Source organism: Branchiostoma floridae, chromosome 12 (assembly GCF_000003815.2).
Source record: "Branchiostoma floridae strain S238N-H82 chromosome 12, Bfl_VNyyK, whole genome shotgun sequence".
Taxonomy (NCBI): Eukaryota; Metazoa; Chordata; class Leptocardii; order Amphioxiformes; family Branchiostomatidae; genus Branchiostoma; species Branchiostoma floridae.
In genome coordinates this window covers 14,472,553-14,490,975 of record NC_049990.1, presented here as the reverse complement: position 1 = coordinate 14,490,975, position 18,423 = coordinate 14,472,553, and the positions used below count along the sequence as shown (strand labels likewise).

Below are 18,423 nucleotides of genomic sequence, written 5' to 3'. Positions count from 1 at the left end.
CTCTAAGGCACCGTTGGGTCTGCTTGGAGACTACATTATCGAACTTAAACTTGTTCTCCCGAACAACTCCCCACCTGCCAAATATCCATCTACAGCCTCCATAGTCGTACTGCTTACAAACAAACACAACCATACATACGTACACAGCAACAAAAGCAGGCATGGAATCAAACACATTAACCTTATGGTGAAGGTAATACATACTTCAGATTGAGAGTGGATTCACCGGGATGGATGGTAAGAAAGCTATAGACAGGAGGACGCCCTTCGGCCTCCACCACTACGCTGATTCTGACGGTGGCACCCTGCTGGCGATCACACTTGGCCTCGAAGTGTAACAATCCTCCGTCTGGATCGGCGTCGTCCATCTGTTTACCAAGAATGTTGTCACAGGGCACCAGTCCAGCATTGTGTGCTAGGTGGAGAAAGGAAAATTTGCTTTTATGTCGAATACATTAAGCTCTAAATAAAAAGGCCCCTTCACACGAGAGCATAAAGGAGTCGGTATACCATCCGAATGAATTTTTTTCTATTCTTGGGAATTATTAGTGTATTCTAGATATTCTCACAGCGTTCCAGGTATTTGAGCCAGTTATTTTGGCTGTCCCAAAGTTTTTGACATGCTAAAAATTTTCCAGGTGTATTAATTCTAAAGTGGAGAAATATCGAACGGCATTTAAAGTGTATTTTAACTATTCTAACTGCAGTATGAACGCATTGTACGGCACCCCAACTTTATTCTAAACATTCTTATCTCAATCGATGGAGAACCGAAACGAAAAGCCACTTCGAATCCTGACAAAATTTGGCCAAAGGAATATCTGGAATACATTGAATTTCTAAGATACACTACGAATTCCCAGGAATAGAAAAGAATTTTCATTCTGACCGGTAAAGATCCCGATTGGAGTTTCTGCCGATCGGAATACTAGGAGTCTGTTATTGTCACGGTTGTCACGCATTTATACATACTTAACCTCAAACCACATGGATGGGAGTTTAGAAATTGTGACTGTCTTTTATTTGTGTTAAAGAAACATTTATCTTAAGATTTACAAACTCCGATCAGCATCTACACAATGTACCCACCAAATGGCAATCAATATTCACTCTGACATGCACCTACATTACGCCTTGTTAACTTAGCTAGTTTGCAGAAATAGATGATAATAATGACAAGAAGAACTTTGATGCGGTAATGATGGACAGCCACTCCATTGGAGTATGGTGAGTCTAACCTATTGTTACAATGTATGGAAATACATGGGAGTTGGACAACGTGTCTTGGTAATATCTAAAAATACGTCTGGACATGTACCACAGCTGGGTATTGGACATTCTTCCCATCTCTTGGCCGGGTCCACAGTGTAGCACCAGTTGTAGCCATCTCCGCCAGGGTCTCTGCACTTGTTTCCAACGTCAGGCTCGGAATTTTGGGGTGACTGGGTCTCCGAATGTGGCGAGTTAGTGCCCCAACTGACAGAGGAAAGGAAGTATTTCTGGTAAGATGAGTGTAACTTTTTTTAAATTTCAAACTGTTATCAAATTGATATTTCATAACGTTATATTAGATATATAAATTGAAAAAAAAATTAACTACCTTCACCTGACTATTAACTCTGTCTGAATGGATGCTCGACACAGTGTGTCTCAACATCCATCAAACAACAAAGTAAATTAACTGTGCATGTAAAAAGTACAAAACAATGTAGAAATTCACCAAAAGCATGAGATTATAAATCTGAAATGTCATTTTGAATACAAATGCATACGTTTGGCAGTCCCGTCCCTCCAAGGTATAATTTATATTTCCGCCATAGTTCTGTCCATTCACTCGACAGTCGTCACCTATGAAAGATATAAAGGAATGCGTCCATGAAAAGTGATAATAAGTATTTTAATCCATACACTGTTGCCATGCCGCTACAGCTTATACAATGAGGGTATGCGTTACAAATCCTCCACTTTGGGCGAAGATAATCAAGTCCCGACAGTGTGTCTATTATCCGCGGCACTTTCTAAAAAACCGAAATTCAATACTAATTCATGTCTCATATTCTAGACAACATGACAGTTTAAAACCACCATACATCGACATAATAACTCTAAAACTCTGTGTTTAAATGCCTTAGATATATGTTATCCTGCGAATAAAGGTGAACTAGCATAACTCATTTGTTAGTAATTTGTCTGTAATATTGAACAAGATAAAGAAGGCGTGGGAAGGTTTACTCGATTTGATAGAGGATATAAGATTATTCAAATTTTTCTCATATTTCACTTTATGAAATTGTTTTGAAGTTTGTCTTACTGTAGGGCAGCTCACAGATGAACCTGTTCAGCGAGCTGCAACTGATATCGTCAGACCAGCCACCGGATGTTACTTGTGCGCAGGCGTCAGCCGTGGGGGCTGATGGATACCCAGGTGCCCAAGCAGACCACGTGACATCGGTGCCGTCCGAAAGAGACCACAGCCCATCACCATCCTCATCCATTACTCCTATTGTTCGGGTTTCTCCTCCTATTTACATTAACAGTCAATGGTAAAAATCAGGCAGTTGCGCAAAATCATGGTACATTGGCAGGAATGGTAAATGCCAAAACAATTTTTTACACACACTTTAGTTGAAGCATTGTGCTCAAAGGCAAAAGTAAATACCCCCTAGCATTTTTCATGCCCTAGGGACAATGGGTCGGTTGCTGTCTTGGGGCCAACTTTGGATTCAGGTTTCTGAGCCAATTTTATTCCTTTCAACTCCTTTAACCTTTAGCAAATTTTGTTCATTTCTGTGTTATTACATCATTTTTATTTATGTAACTCTGTTTTTTCCGATGGCGTTGCTAGCATAAGGGTATCGAATTTTTGTACATATCCCTTTGTTTTTATGCATTTGTTTGCTAAACATAATCATTTCCCCATCCCATCGTTACCCACTTGAAGTCAATACGCCGTTACCCTTTCACAACTTTTTACTGTGAACCTTCCACGTAGAGGTACGTTGCATAAATAGAAATGACTTTTTTCTTTTACCTTTTTGAAATTGTAGTTCCTTGAGCCATGGCTGCCAGCCTGAGTGAGTCTCATAAACCAGAAACTTCCAGTACCGCGCTGTTCCCTGGAACCCGCCGAACTCCTGCCGCTGGTCTGTCCCTCCCTGTACACAAGTTACGGTCACTACGTCCTCCCAGCTGTACGGACTCCCAATATCCGACTTTTGCAACGTGAAGGCAGAGATGTCATGCACCGTGTCTCCGTAGTTATTTAGTGCGATGCCGATCAGTGTATGGGGCTCTGTGAGGTCCAGTACGATGTACCAGTTGTTGTGGTACCGGCCGGTGCCCACTGCGTCCCAGTAGGTCCCAGTGTTCCCATCTAACGCCTTTCCGACTTCATATGACGCATACACCGGGCCGGTGTAGTCCACAACCCACGAAGGATCACTTGTTAGCCACACACCTGGCGAAGAATCGTAGCGCTAAATATATAGAAATGAGAAAGTCGAACGCACACAAAAAGCAAAATATGTGCCACAAAGGTGTGCTATGCCTAAGAGCAGTTATATACGTCAGGCTATCGAGATACAGAAATATTCACTACAGTGTGACATGTTGGCAGTGGGTTAAACGTCCGTATGGTACATTTAATTTAGAATCATATTATTCAATACGTATATGTACCATTATGCCAGACCGATTTTATTTGATGCTTTCTTATTCGCCTGTCCATTTATTTTCATTTCAAAATTTTCCCAAGAAAATATGATACAGGTTTTGGTATATACATACTTTCAGTCTAACAGCAATTCCTTTTATTCAGAACATTAGGCCATGTTGATTTGATTAAATGGATGACATCCTCTGGGAACTCCATAACTGATGCGAGCGAGCGAATAAAAAAAAGTTTGGCCCCCCAAAAAAGTTGCCTCCAGTATGAAATCCAAGTGTCCAGGAAGGTTTAACATAGGACTAAACACACATAGTATGCCAACAGTTAGGTGTAGGGACCAGTACATTATACGGGTGCAAGACATTTTTTTCTTCTTGGACCAATCCGAAAAAAACAGACCTGGAAAAAAATCAGAGGAACAGGTTTCGCCAATTACAAAATGGACACACTATGTCAGCATTTGGGCCAAGAAGAGGAAGTCAAGTAGAGTTTATAGTCAATTGTACCAAGTTTCTACAGTCAAAGGTACAGAGACAGTTAGCCTTTATTACTTGGGAGATGGATGGGAGATCCGGACCTGAAAATAATCCTCTGGACCTGAACGGGACCTAATTTTCTGTACTGTCCCCCTACCAACAGTAGATTTTTTCTTTCTGTCCTTACAGAAATAAAGTCTTATTCTTTGACTTTAGATTTATTTTGGCATTCTATGGCATTAGACTATGATTAGTTATCTGTTTTATGATACTTTTTTTTTAATCTACAGAATATTTGTGCTCATTTTGCAGCTGCTTTGCACAATTTATGGTGTGGTCGAAACCTTTTTTTTTTGGAAACGGCCGAAAATTGATGCGAGCGCGGATGTCATCCATATAATCAAATCAACATGGTCTTAGTAACAAATCAAAGGGAGGGATTTATTGTATAAAATGTGCCATTAAATCCCCCAGGCTGTTTTTTGTTAGCCATCTTCACCGCAGACTAGTTTAAGTTGCCCTTTTTGTTACATATTTTGACACGGAAATAGTTAAGTTGCATGTGTAAATGGACGGGTTAAGCCTTGCATGTTACTTTTCCGAGCCGTTTGATCCATTCTTTCTGATCAAGGACATTAAAATGACGTCCTTGATGTGTTTTAGTGTGATTAATGTATACATTTATTCTAGCAAGGTCATTAAAATGTCCTTGATAAATGTTATGTAGCAAGAAGAGCTCTTGCCAGCTTCCTTTTTTTTCGCCAATGGACGGAATTTCGTTGCGTGTGACCAAAAAAAAAATCCATCAACCTTCACGGAAAAAATCATACATATCAATATTGATTGCACTTGATTTTTACTTGATCACCATATTTTAAGAATAAAATAACAAAAAAAGATGATCGTATGTTACCAAATCTAAATGTAGACGACTTTTTGATACCATTGTTTAATTCATCGTAGACGTACGTAGATAAACTATTTACATTTATCAACGGTACCTTTTTACACGACATTTTGACAGGAAATAATGCCATAAACACCTAGCCATGAATGCCAGAAATTAAACACGTCGTCTCTCAATCCCACGTCTGCCATCCTAGCCACCAGTGAGACATTTTGTAGATATTCCCTGTACCTGGACTGTTGCTGTGGTTGCAGTTTTTGCCTAGCATCAAGACCGCGCTAGTTTTTCGCACGCTTTTTCATTTTGTGTCATTGTACCATGATTTTGCCTAATGTAAGTTACGAATATATATTTTGATAATGTCATTTGATGCTACTATTGTATATATTATTGTATAGTCTATGTTGTGCCTTGTATGTGTTTTATGTGCGTGAGGGCGGTCTTCACAGGTGCATTTTGCACCTGTTTTTTCCATCCCCTTCACTCTTTGATGAATCCAAAGAAAGAAATAGAACAAGTACATGAAGTCTCTTACCGACACAGTCGTTGAGACGCAAAATTGCAGCCCATTCTTCTTCATCATTCGAAGACGCCAGGTACCCGCCTTCCTTCCTGCACTCCGTCGACGCGTCCGAAGCTGTTTTCCTTGTGTTGTAGACCTTGTACCGGGATCCACCGTAGATCAGGATGTTATCGCGAACGTCGATGCAAACCAGAGCTGTAAAATAAATTAAGGAATCATAAAATACCAGGATTTACAGAAGACAGGTGTTTGTAAAAGAGTTGTATTTACAAGCTATACGCTTGGAACCGAATCTGTTTAAGAAACCTGAATCTTTATCAAGCATACCTCCGTAATATCATACAGGGCACAGAATAAGCTTCCCAATGATATATAATGCAATGCATTTGACAGACCACAATCATGTTAACGAAACTTTTGTTTAGATTCATAATCCCATCTCAGAATCAATTTTGTCATATTGAAGTCGTATGAGGTTTGCGATGGGATCATAAAGGCAATCTACAAGAAATGTCATGTGGTGCTACAATGAGTTTCTGAACTTTTTGTGTTAAATAAAAAACTGCCAAACCCGGATATATCCGGCACACATATACATGCCATGTGTGCCGCACCCGGATATATCCGGGATAGTGTATTCCCCCGAAGTAGCAACTTTGCGCGCGCGTAGTGCACGGACCCCGAAAGTTAGGGACTTCGACCTTGTTCGGGGGGTTCTTTTTGGAGGTCAGCAGCCAACCCTGGTCCTGATAGCATTTTATAGTGCTGAAACTCTGGCAGTTTAAGGGTTTGAAGACACATAATCCCATCACAGAATCACTTTTATCACATTGAAATCCTGTCAATTTCTGCCATAAGACAGCAATCTAGAAGAGAACTCACGTGTTGGGTCCGGGAGGTGCACAACCTCGCACGTCCAGTTGTAGCTGAAGTCACTGCTGGGTATGACGCCTTCAGGGTCCCAAGACTCCTCGACTGCGGTCACCCAGAAATCGCCTCCATCAACAGTCCTGGCGGCGTTGCCGAGCGACGCGACGATATGCAGCGGCGAGAACGTCACGTACGTCTGGGCAACGCCGACGCTTACGTGTGAGCTGCTGGGGGCCTGCATGATCACCTGAAGCTGTGAGAAAAAAATGTTGTAAAGAAATTGCCTCATATGCACATAACGCGATAACCAAATGAGAAAGAACACTCTGTTCCTAATGAACAATCTGTATTGTAATATGTATATAGTATAGTGTTAACATGTAGTGATCGCTCACAATATACCTTTATACAGATAGTTGCGTAATATCACTTGTATCATAGATAGAAAATTACAGACTCGTACTACTGCTAGCAACAAACGCTGTTCTTACTGAACGATCTGCATTGTGATACGTATATATCAAAGTACGCCCGAAAATCGTCGACAGTGTAAAAGGGGTATAAAGCCGGATGAAGAACAGGTTTCGGTATCAAGCATTTGGTGACTCCTAAAAATCGCCCACGATCCTTAAAAATTGCGCTCGGATCGAGAAAAAACGGAGGTATCACTCCCGATCGATGTTCGCAAAAATGCGGGGATCACTACACTGAGCATTTCCAACTGTTAGGTTAAAATGTGGGGGAAGGTAGAAGAAGACATTATACTTTGATATTAATAGAAATATGTCTGTGTGGCGCAACGGCTAGAGCATTGGAATCAGGATCAGCAGGTCCTGAGTTCGATACTCTCCATGCCCCTGCCCCCAAGACGGTGGAGTGACGCCCACCGAGCCTCACGGCTAATCTGTCTAAAGGTGCCAAAAACACCTACGGATTTGGTACTGCAAGTGTGTCAACACCTGCACACTTGCCACTAAGACCCGTGATTTTTTAAATTTTTTTTTTAAAAGAAAGATGTAAGACAGGAATCCGCTTCAGTTGTCATACTTGAAAGTGGAAGACCCTCAGCGGCATGGTGTTTGCAGGCAGGTAGATGTGCAGACGGTCAGGGTGGACGTCTTCTCTGTCGAGAAGCAAGTCAATCAGCACATCCGTATACGTGTCATTCACAGGTACCGTCCATATCGCAGATGCCTGTTTTAAAGAATGCAGTTTGTATTTGTCAATGACGTTTCGTAATTCAAGAACTGTGGAAGACGAAATGCAATTTATTTACAACTGCCTCTCTGACGACCAGGAGAAAAAAATAGCTACTCCAAGAGGCCTGCAAAACCCACAAAATTTCCAAACTTTTACTGACGCAAACGAAAATATAACCCTGTTAACGTCACAAAACCCACTCATTATAGAAAAAGTGGGACACTTCGTCTTATACTGCTTCAAGAAAAGAAGTCAAACCCCAAATGCTTAGAGTGTAGCTCTCATCAGTCCATATCATTACCCGAATAGCCACCTGTGTATTTGTTTGTCACATGTTGCTATAGCCGTCGAGCAGGAATTGTTATTCAAAATTAAAAAGAAAATTAAAAAAAAACACTATATTTCATACAACCAGACCGCAGTCACTTTCCTTAGATCAATTCTGAAAGGTTCACAGTATACCGAAGCAATAAGAATCACTGCTTACAAATGCGGTCACAAATGCAAATTATCTAAATATTTACACTGATTGTTCGCGGTGTTTCCAATGCGGTGCCAAAGGTAAAATCATTGCTGCAGAACAATGTGAACTAATCAACATTGCCCCGAGGAATATGACAGACGGTCACTGAAACGTCGGTACAAAAAAAAAGGCAGTTGCGTGTGGTGCTAGTGACGTACTGACCTGTTATAACTGTTCACGGAGTTTTATTTGCATTTAGTGTAAATGTTATAAATCATTTCAATTCAAGATCAGACAAGCTCTAAAGATTGTTAAGAAAAAGAAGCATTGGATAATCAATCCCACACAAACCTCGTACGCGTCTTCACAGTCGAATGACACTAAACCATGAAGAGTCAGGTCACCATTTCGCATCACTTGCAGAGGGTTATCCTTACTGTGGGGACAGACACCGTATGTTTGTAATAATATCTCTCTTTCAAAACAATTATTCCTTACGAGAACCTAAATGTTATTTTTTAATTGAATGAAGCTTTTTTAGTCAACCCCGGGCGGGGGAGGCTTTGAAACCGGTTCCTTCTGACCCCTATAACGACTTATAATTTGGCCACCAAATTTAGAGAATTATATACACATAATTTTTTATAAATTGAAGAAATTGACGCCTTAGAAATGGAAAATTTTCAAAACTTCATGCAATTTTTACCAAGTAAATTTAAGGAAAACTCGCTAATTTTTGTAGCTCTGGCGTAAGCCGTTCTGGCGTTATACGAGAAAGTTGGCGTAGGCCTAAGAAGCCCACCCCCCGTCGGAATAGGGTTAAACACCGAAGAAGTAAAGCCCGTGTGCTGCATTATGTTCAGGCATTACAAAAACGGTCACCTGCGGGCGCCCTCGTGAATGTCCACGGACACGTGACAGGGTTGCTCCGTCGATGTCTCACTGGTAACAACTTGTCCGCTTCCATCGAAGTCACAGTCTACGTGCAGTTGTGGGCAGGGCTTGGGTAAGACTGCAGTGAAGATACAGTATGGAAGATATTTATCTGGTGATTTTTTTGTGGTTTTATTCTTTATTTTATTTCAAAGTTAGGTTCAATAATAACACATCACGATTTTTGTTTAGAACGACCAAGGAGGTTAAAAAAAGGTGATTTTTAACCTTCTTGGAACGACGTTTACCATTTGTGAAGCTAGTCTGTCTACTATTCTACATAAAACATTAACAAATGCCTATAAACGTTTGCTCGATTTATGGTAATTTTGTAGCGCCAATTTGGCATTAATTTTAACACTTATGCCTACACACAATCAAGAAAGTACATAATCGTACACTAACCTTCGTGGCCGTAGAAGCAAACATCGCGGACTATAATGTTGAATCCATTGTGTGTCCAAAGAGTGATCTTCCAATACCGTCCCATTTCTGCGAATCCCCCGAAGTACTGAGTTTCCGCGGTAAGAATTAGGAGCGAGTCCGAGCTCTTGACGTGTACCCAGTCGTACGGATCAACCATGGAGGCCTCCAGGATGAAGCTATTGACATCAGAAAACAAAAAGTTACCGTTTACGATGCTGATTTCGTATATTTTGTGGACCGTTTGCAGATCGAGTATCATCCAGTGCCTGTTGTAGGGTGGGAATAGAGTGAACTCTGTTTGCCAAAAGGTGTCGTAGTTGCAATCAATAGCAGCTTCAGCGGAAGTGACGGAACCCCATTGCTTCCACCAATCCACCAGATAGCTGGCCGGGATGTCGAGCCAGCGCTTTGGCTGAGAAAAATCTGTATCGGTAGATAGATAGTCAGAAGTGAGTTACAACAACTAATGATAACTTGTTTTCATACCAATGTCAAGGAAAATACATGTATTTTGTTTGATGCATTGTGTATAAAAATTCTGTAGAGTTACCATATAGTCACCGATTCAAAGTTTGTTTGAACCTTTTTTTACTCATGAAAGCTCAAATAAGCCCGCACGCTGCTTTTCAATCATGTCATGAGGCAAGAGGCAAGGGCCAGACAACGTGTGTAACAGAAATACAGTTCACGTCATTAAAAGTCCTAACGAGTCTTATAAGTCTTTATTCACATTTTATATACATGGTCTAATTTACATACATGGTACAAAATACATAATTAGTAGTATCATCCATATGATTAAAGTCCATTAATTTTGGTTAGCTTTTGAATTGCCGAGTCTAGTTATCGAAGAAGGCAGTGGACTTTGTGATAATGTTATGCTGGTATTGTACTTAATTTGCCCTGAGGATTCAGCTTTCATGTAAATCTAGCTTAACTGAATGCTAGAGAAAAGGTTGATTGACAAACACTTAAATTCCAAGTGAGAGATAGCTTAAATGCAGCATGTCCCTGTGGCGCAAGCGGTAGCGCTATCCTGCTGCTTTACCATCTGAATCAAGTCCCGGGGGACCGTGGGCCTGAGTTCTACTTTAGGGTCCTTAGCTCGGACATGCTGTAAGGGGTTGCGATCTTTAATTAGGATGGTGACATTAAGCCGTCATGCCCGGTGTTTTTTTTTATTACCCCGAGCTTTGGCGTAAGCCCTAATGCGGAAAAAAAATCTACAGGACACTTGACGAAAAGACCAGAGTTTTATGAACCTACGTGCTAAGTTTGAACATACCTGTAATTGCGAGTTTTGCCCAAGGTCCCCATTTATGTTTTGGATGCGGGAAAAGGTAGGCTTGCAATAATGCTATATACCTCTATAGTACTGGTAAACATATTTGGTTAAAAATTGCCAAAGGTAATCATATTGCCGGTAATCGTATGTACGTAGCCCTTTCCTCTATCACAACATGGTTATGTACCAATAGAATTTCTAAATCTCTTTTTCTTAACATTGTATCAAGCTTTAGTTCGGTGCGTATCCAACGATATAGGTTTTAGGGCGTAACTGTAATACGGAAATAATAACAATTTTGTTCAATCATACCTTAAATTCCTGCTCCCGCGAAAGATCAAGTGGCCACTAACGTTTTTTTTTTTTTTTAACTTTTTTTAATGAATGTTAAACAGCATCCCTGTGTGCCCTGGGCAAGGCATATACGTATGGAAGTACTCCCTACTGTGACAATCCAAAAGCTAGAAGGGTAAATTAACCCCTATAAATAAAGAAACTAATAAAAATCCCCGGCATTATAGTACACGGATGGTCTTTAACAGCTGATAAAAATAGGATACACGCATTACCCCAGCATATCCCCGGGTCGTCGCCGCCGGTGCGGGTACACACTGTGCAGGTGTCACCGTTGGACCTGGCTCCGTTCTCGCACGCCAGGACGCTAGCGGGGACACTGCGGCACGGGTTGGACTGGGTCAGCCTCACGACTGCAGCAACCAGCAGCATCACTAAAGGTTGTTACAGAAAAAAAAGAATAAATAAAGGAGAAAAAAACTGTGTGACAGAACACAACTTCAGGTCAGCAATGGTAGACGGTTGTCCGTTTTCGTCCTCTTTATATAACCGTCATTTAATCATTAGTACGCTCACTTAACATGTTAATTCATCGCTTGACGAATTGTGATGAAAAAAACACACACACCAAATCTTAATATGCTTTTTTGTGGCTTTTGCCTTTCAGACACATTTTTACATTTAGTTTGATATACCCAATATGAAATTGTACCTAGTTACACTTATTTATTTTGATAGGTCGCAATAAGAGCGCGCTGTAAAATGGCGACGACCTATTGTAAAGACGACGGCTGTTTACGGAACTAAAAATTCCGTCGGCGAAGGTCCCTTTAGATAAAAGCAAAGTTTAACTACTATATACAAGTGCATTCAATTTGCAGTACATAATAAAATTCTGTTAGAATTTACAGATGTATAACAAGATGGTTCTTAAAAAGGCAACATTCGAACTAAAGGCAGGTAAGATCTATTAACACAATAGTATAGGAGTCAGTTGCGCGCAAGAGCATATTATTAAGTAGATATATTTGTACATGTGTTGTACAACTTAAGACCTCTAGGTATAAATGACAGCTCGTGTTATTTACAATGTCCGAAGCAGATATAAGTTGTTTTACAGTAATATCAGTGAAGAAGCAAAAAGAATGACGACATTATGCAATCTCACCTGTTATTCCGAATAACAGCTTGGTCATTTTGTTCCGAATAGATGAGCTGACCAATACGTACGTTTAAGCCTCTGTCGTCAAATTGTAGTAGTAAGCTGTTTTCTTTTAAGAGAAAAGAAATGAAGGTCATTCCGAGTTATGACGTCATGATGCTACAGTTGGTGCGACATTTTGGCGCCACCTTTTTTGTTTACCGTTACGTCATTGGGAACAACATGACGCACGTTAAGATGGCCTTGAGTGCAGTAAATATAAAGGTTTCCCTACATTACGTAGTGAAATACCTGACAATCCATATGAATACATAATCAATCAAATATTCTCTCACCACCAGTTATCATTTGTCTAACCCTAGTTTATATCAGCTTACAGTTGACGTCAACTTTGAGACGTAAGGTCTGCGATTTTGTCAAAAACATAAACATTTCGCTTTTTATGTGTTGACCGGAAGACAAATAAGTACAGTACCTAGAATCAACATGTATATATATATATATATGTATGTATTCATTTGTCTTCCAATCAACACATAAAAAAATGTTTTTGTTTTTGACAAAATCGCAGACCTTACGTCTCAAAGTTGACGTCAACTGTAAGCTAATATAAACTAGGGTTAGACAAATGATAACTGGTGGTGAGAGAATATTTAATGAAATATGTATTCATATGGATTGTCAGGTACGCATAGGGTGGTTTCTATAGTCTAGAGACTCCTATTAGGATTCAACGTTTCTCGCAGATTGAGATCACGATCGGAGACTGTCGGCTTTTTGAAAATATGTGGATATTCTCTTGGAAGACATAAAAAAAATAGATTCACCCAACAGCATAAATAAGAGTCTATCCGAACACATTCCAAGCATCATGATCAGAATCTCTGTCCACAGATTTTTCTAAAGTCCCGGTCCTGCTAGCTTGTACTATCTATCCAAAATATAAATGAGAAGTCAATCTACAGCACTACTACATGTCAGAAAATTTAAAGTCTGTAAAGACTATGACACAAACTGGAAAAAGGAAACAAACAAGAACAAATTACAATACAAGCTGGTCAGAACAAATAAAAAAAAAAACTATGCGGACAGTCGAAACATAAAACTCTGAAATTTAAGGAACAGTTCAGAATTTACAGTATAGTGTTAGATAATTACAGATAAAATACAACACAAGATCATTCGGGCACTTACCACAGTTTCTTCCTGCAAATGGCTAGTGACAATGGCAGAACAAAGTTATTCCCTAAATCCTTGGTATTATGAATCCCTCGATGAGTGTATTGTAGGCACTGATGGAAACCAAGGCTATTCACTAAACACACTCATCACTTGTTATTATGAATGCCTCGATAAACATATTGTAAGCACTGGTCGGGCTATTCAATAATTATTGCGCAATAATCACTTAGAATTAGCCTTGATAGGTATATTGTTGTCACTGGTAAGATATTCACTAAATGCTGCACACTAATCACTTGAAATCATGAATGCCTCGATAGAGATATTAATTCAGGGATGGAACACATATTTTCACTGCAAAGCAATCTTGCTAATGGAAGCGAGAAAAAGAGACTGACAATTCACAGCGTGGTGCATCCTTTAATTATAGTCAGAAAGATTAACTATTGTACAATTTATAATGTCAGTTTGTGAGTGACGCAAGATAAGAAAATGGATCAAAATGTTCTTGTGTTATGTCGATTTCACCTTTTCTGTTAATACCACCGTATTGGACGAACGTGGAAAGGCAGAAGTAGCACCCAATGTGTTAAAATAAAATAAAAAAAAACTATACATGGATGCAAGCTGTTATAAAAGTTGGAAAATAAAAGTCCGAAAGGCAACGAACAGTGTATAACAGAATACCTCGATCAATTGGGGAAAATATCAAATTTGACGTACCAAATATCTATTATAGTCAAACCAGGCCTATTCAAAGTAAGCTGATCACAAATCTCAAGAAACACAGAGGGGCAGACAAAAAGTCAGAAACATCACATAAACAAACACACACGCGCGGGCACACACACACACACACACACACACGCACAAATTCAACACATACGTTACAAACTCACCCCAACAATACCTTCAAGGTAAAAAACATGTGTATTAGTCACGGGGGTAAATACGGTAGGAAAGGTCAGCAATAAAATTCCTCCATATTTATTTACTCATCTATTTATGAATGCTTCCATAGAGATGCTGTGTTTCATAACCTTACCCAAGGTTATCATTTCTATTGGCTACATAAAACAGGCGTCACGTGATCACTAGCTCGAGTACCCATATCAAAAAGATTGACATTTTGCTGCAACATGTCTCATGCTGCAATTACTGCACATGCGCCCTAGTTTGACATACGCACACTTCTTCCAAATACCGACAGATAGACAAGCTTGCCCGAAGGCCAATTATAATTACAGATAACATGAAAGGGACGGGCAGATGATGTAGCCTATGGCAATATAGCTTGTGTCTCTCCCAGTGCTAAACCTGACTCGGCGTTACTTTTTGTCGGTCCTCTCTTTCTAAGATAGCGAGAGACAAAGGATGCCTACTTTTCTCCTATATGTCGGTATGGTGATGTTAGGAGGAGAGTAGAAGTACATATCTAAATTTTCTAATTGCCAATATTCATGTGTAGGAGTGTGGTTGTTTTGTTGTTCACCACCTCATCTCGCCGTGAGTGTTATGCAAACGTTCCAGGCCCTTGTCGTAGAGTCCCTACTTTTACCGCCAGGATGTTGGACGATCCTATATGGTGCAATCTTCCTATCCTCCATCAGGCCTGACAGGTTGCTAAAAAAAGAATTTGCCCCCCCCCCCACACCCCACCCAAAAAAACAGACAGATAAGCATGCCATACAAGTAACTTGGGTTATGTGGTTGCCAACTGTGCTATTCGGTGATTTTGATTCCTCTATGATTTTATCTGTTTAAATGGTCAAATTCTGCTATTTTAGTAGAGATATGTGAGACCTGGTAGAGGCTATAGCATCTTCGCACAGTTGGTAAATGTACGTATTGCTCAGCAGGGTAAAGTAATTTAGAATGTTTTTACGCTTACCGTTAGCCATACCTAGGTAAACAATGGGACTTCGCTTGGCACAATAAAGAACGCATACCAATCACCCACAATGTACAAGATGACGCACGTGGTTTAGTGATGCAAGACTGGAAATAATTCGCAATCACAACTTCATGGGTGCAGTCAATAGAAGTGAGTAAGGGCCCGGTCACATGCGCCTTTAGGCAATAGAAATGTTTGTGTTTGTATTTCTATGCCACTGTTTAGTCGCTTGTTGTTTTATTCTTTACTTGCCTTTGCCCTTGACCTGCGCATGCGCATTTGGAACCATCAAACGACCCGTTACACCTAGATCTAGCCTTTGCACATCTTGCTGCAGGTATTTTTTAAAGCTAGCTACCAGTAAAGGTTATTCACTGGTCAGTCACGGTTAAAAAACTTCATATTTTGTGTGATATTCAAATTATTTTAAAAAATCAAGCTTAAGGGTCAAAACAATCGAAATTCGTTTGCATTCCGTTTAACCCTTATGGATTTCCTTAAATTCTTATGAGAACAATCCGTAGTAGACTATTAGCACCATTTTCATTGACTAAGGGATGCCTTAGAATTCAGACAAAATTTTATACTATACACGACTAAGACACACGCGAATTATACGGGATTTTTATATTGTAAACGTATTAGGCGAATTGTATGTATTCGTTGCAATTAGGATCAAATCTGTAATATTGTTTCTTACAGTTGTGGATTGTAATAGTTCTGTATTACTTACATGTATTCCGTAAATTTCTTGTTTCCTCCGTAAAATCCTCTTGAATTCATACAATGCCCTATATCAGAGTTCGTTGTATGGATTAAAATTGCCTCCTAGCAGTTCAAGACATTATTGCAGAAGAAATTACTCATCTCTGCAATGATAATATATAGATCGCTAGGAGACAAACAAACAAACAAAACAAAGCAAAAAAAACCAATCTTTAATGTGATTGCAAGGAGAAGTAACACTTTTCCAACTTAATCTGTTATTTGGCAAAGAAAACCCAGTTTGGTGATTTGTGCAGCCTTTTCTGATCACCTAGATTGTATATTGAAGGCAACATTTTTTCCAAATGTTTTTTGGACGTTTGGATCAATTTTGGGGTTACAATAGGATGTAATCCATATAAAACCAACAGCAAGTAATCTATGGATGACATTATATGCGAAAATAATGAGAAGAAGCGCGAAAAGATGGTTAAAAAACAAGATGGATTGATTTTGATAAATTTTTACAAAATGTCAAGGGACTGAATGTGACATCACAACTCACAAGACATTCATTCCTTTATTTACAAAATATTTTTCGTTTCCGAAAGCTGCCCGGCCCGGTATTGGTACCTACGTCTTACCAAGTCGTGTACCACTGACAGAATAATGGTGTGCAGACATCGTGACTGATTTGCATCTTGCTTTGTAATTGGGTCAAACGCGTTAAACCGGTTTCTAGCCATTCTACCAATAATTGCGCAGTGTCTCCGACTCCAAAAAAAATGGCGTCACTCTTACTTATTTTCCTGTTCTTGGGGTTTATGTTCGAAGTGAAGTGTTTCCCGGCTTCTGTCAACGAATCCATCTCCTTAAGAAATGAAAATAGATGTAAGTGTGACATACTTTCTTCTAAAGATGTACTTTACTCCAGAAGGGAGTGTTATTTTTCAATGTATCCATGATAACATACTAAGCCAACTTTTAACAAAATTCAGTCCACTGGTAGCAAATTACTCAACGTGTAAAACGATATGACATTCACTTAATCCATGCAGAGCATAGTAATGCATCCTCTAAACGTATATGCACTTCCTTTATCATGAATATTTTAGCATGAATAGGACAACAAGCATACCAAGAAGGCGAATTGTTTACAAGGCATCTAAGAACACATAACGAGACGATTTTTTTCTTATTGCCCTTTAAATAGGTTTTGTAACCTAACGTACGTTAATCCTTGTCAGATACATATCAACATCTATTGAAAAACAACACCATTGTAGAGTAAATGACACCTTTACTATATGAATGTATGGCTTGACTGCAACATGTCCTAGATTGTGATTTGCATAGACAAAATAATATTGAACAATCCGCTGTAAAGTCTGTATAATGGTTCACTGAGTATAGTGTGACGGGACAAAAGTACAGCGGATTTCAAACGCTAATTAGCCTTTATTCTCGGGGCCACCCCATATCCGTTGTTTTCTAGAAATCTGGTGTTAAAGGCTATCAAGTCAACAGACGTTGTTTTCAACTGTAATATTTGAAAAATGTTGAAAAAAGTGCGATTTGAAACCACCGACGGTTAACTTGATATTCCTAAATATCCTGTTTTAAATAAAACAAATATGGGCCACCATGTAGATAAAGGTGAACTACTGTTGCAAAGACAAAACCCAACTACTTCAGAAAACCAAATTTGATCAATCATATCAATTATTACTTCAATATGTAGTCCTAAGTGTCACGAGAAAATTTATTTACAGCCCTTTACAATGATAACACTTGACCTACATTCAATTTCAAACATCTTGTTTATTTAAATCAGTGCTGACCGTGCTAGGGAGACGATTCCACTTCAACGATGCAGAAGTGGAAGCAACAAAGGAGTTGATTGAAGATGAGGACAACAACATTGACCCTGAACAAGACAGTAAGTAACTAGAGTTCAACGACCCTATACATTCGCCAAGTCATGTTTCTTTATAGTGCAAATGATATGCAAAGACGTCTCTTGTTAGAATGCTTTATATCAATATATTATCTTAAATCAGATATTTCAAAAATATCATCCTTAAGGAAGCTAATAAATCATTTCTTCATCTTGTAAAACAAGCACGAATTTACCGTCATATGTTTAGTAAGGAATTGTGCAATTTCACGTTTTGCAATATCTGTGTTTATTTTCGCATTGTCTAGATTTTGCATTTATTTTATTGATTCCTAATTTGCAAATGTAACACAACATTACATTGGTGTCCATTTAAGATACCTACCGGTCAAAAATGAGAACAATTTTTATTATAACATTCATGTCTTATTCTGTTTTAAAATCTGCAATTCAAACAATCCCTCGATCCGCAAGCTGCTAGAGGCCACAGCCTAAGGTCACTTCTCTTAAGGGACGACGTCTGTAACCAAAAATAAAAT

At 39.3% G+C, this 18,423-nt stretch overlaps 2 protein-coding genes across 2 annotated transcripts in view; one reads left to right on the top strand and one right to left on the bottom strand.

The window, feature by feature from the left end:
- LOC118427026 overlaps positions 1–11,476 on the bottom strand; it is a 24,732-nt gene extending 13,256 nt beyond the window's left edge. Inside the window, exons 1-12 of the mRNA XM_035836664.1 lie at positions 11,320–11,476; positions 9,445–9,888; positions 8,989–9,118; positions 8,458–8,542; positions 7,491–7,637; positions 6,456–6,696; positions 5,586–5,768; positions 3,032–3,457; positions 2,312–2,521; positions 1,773–1,848; positions 1,319–1,476; positions 205–415 (exon numbers count right to left, since the gene is read on the bottom strand). Coding sequence (XP_035692557.1) covers positions 205–415; positions 1,319–1,476; positions 1,773–1,848; positions 2,312–2,521; positions 3,032–3,457; positions 5,586–5,768; positions 6,456–6,696; positions 7,491–7,637; positions 8,458–8,542; positions 8,989–9,118; positions 9,445–9,888; positions 11,320–11,476 — 2,468 coding nt within the window. The remainder of the gene's footprint in view (positions 1–204; positions 416–1,318; positions 1,477–1,772; positions 1,849–2,311; positions 2,522–3,031; positions 3,458–5,585; positions 5,769–6,455; positions 6,697–7,490; positions 7,638–8,457; positions 8,543–8,988; positions 9,119–9,444; positions 9,889–11,319) is intronic.
- A 5,277-nt stretch (positions 11,477–16,753) lies between these two features.
- Positions 16,754–18,423, top strand: part of LOC118428179 — a gene marked incomplete at its 3' end in the record, with an annotated part of 6,882 nt that continues 5,212 nt past the window's right edge. The window contains 2 exon segments of the mRNA XM_035838172.1: positions 16,754–16,878; positions 17,822–17,926. Coding sequence (XP_035694065.1) covers positions 16,773–16,878; positions 17,822–17,926 — 211 coding nt within the window.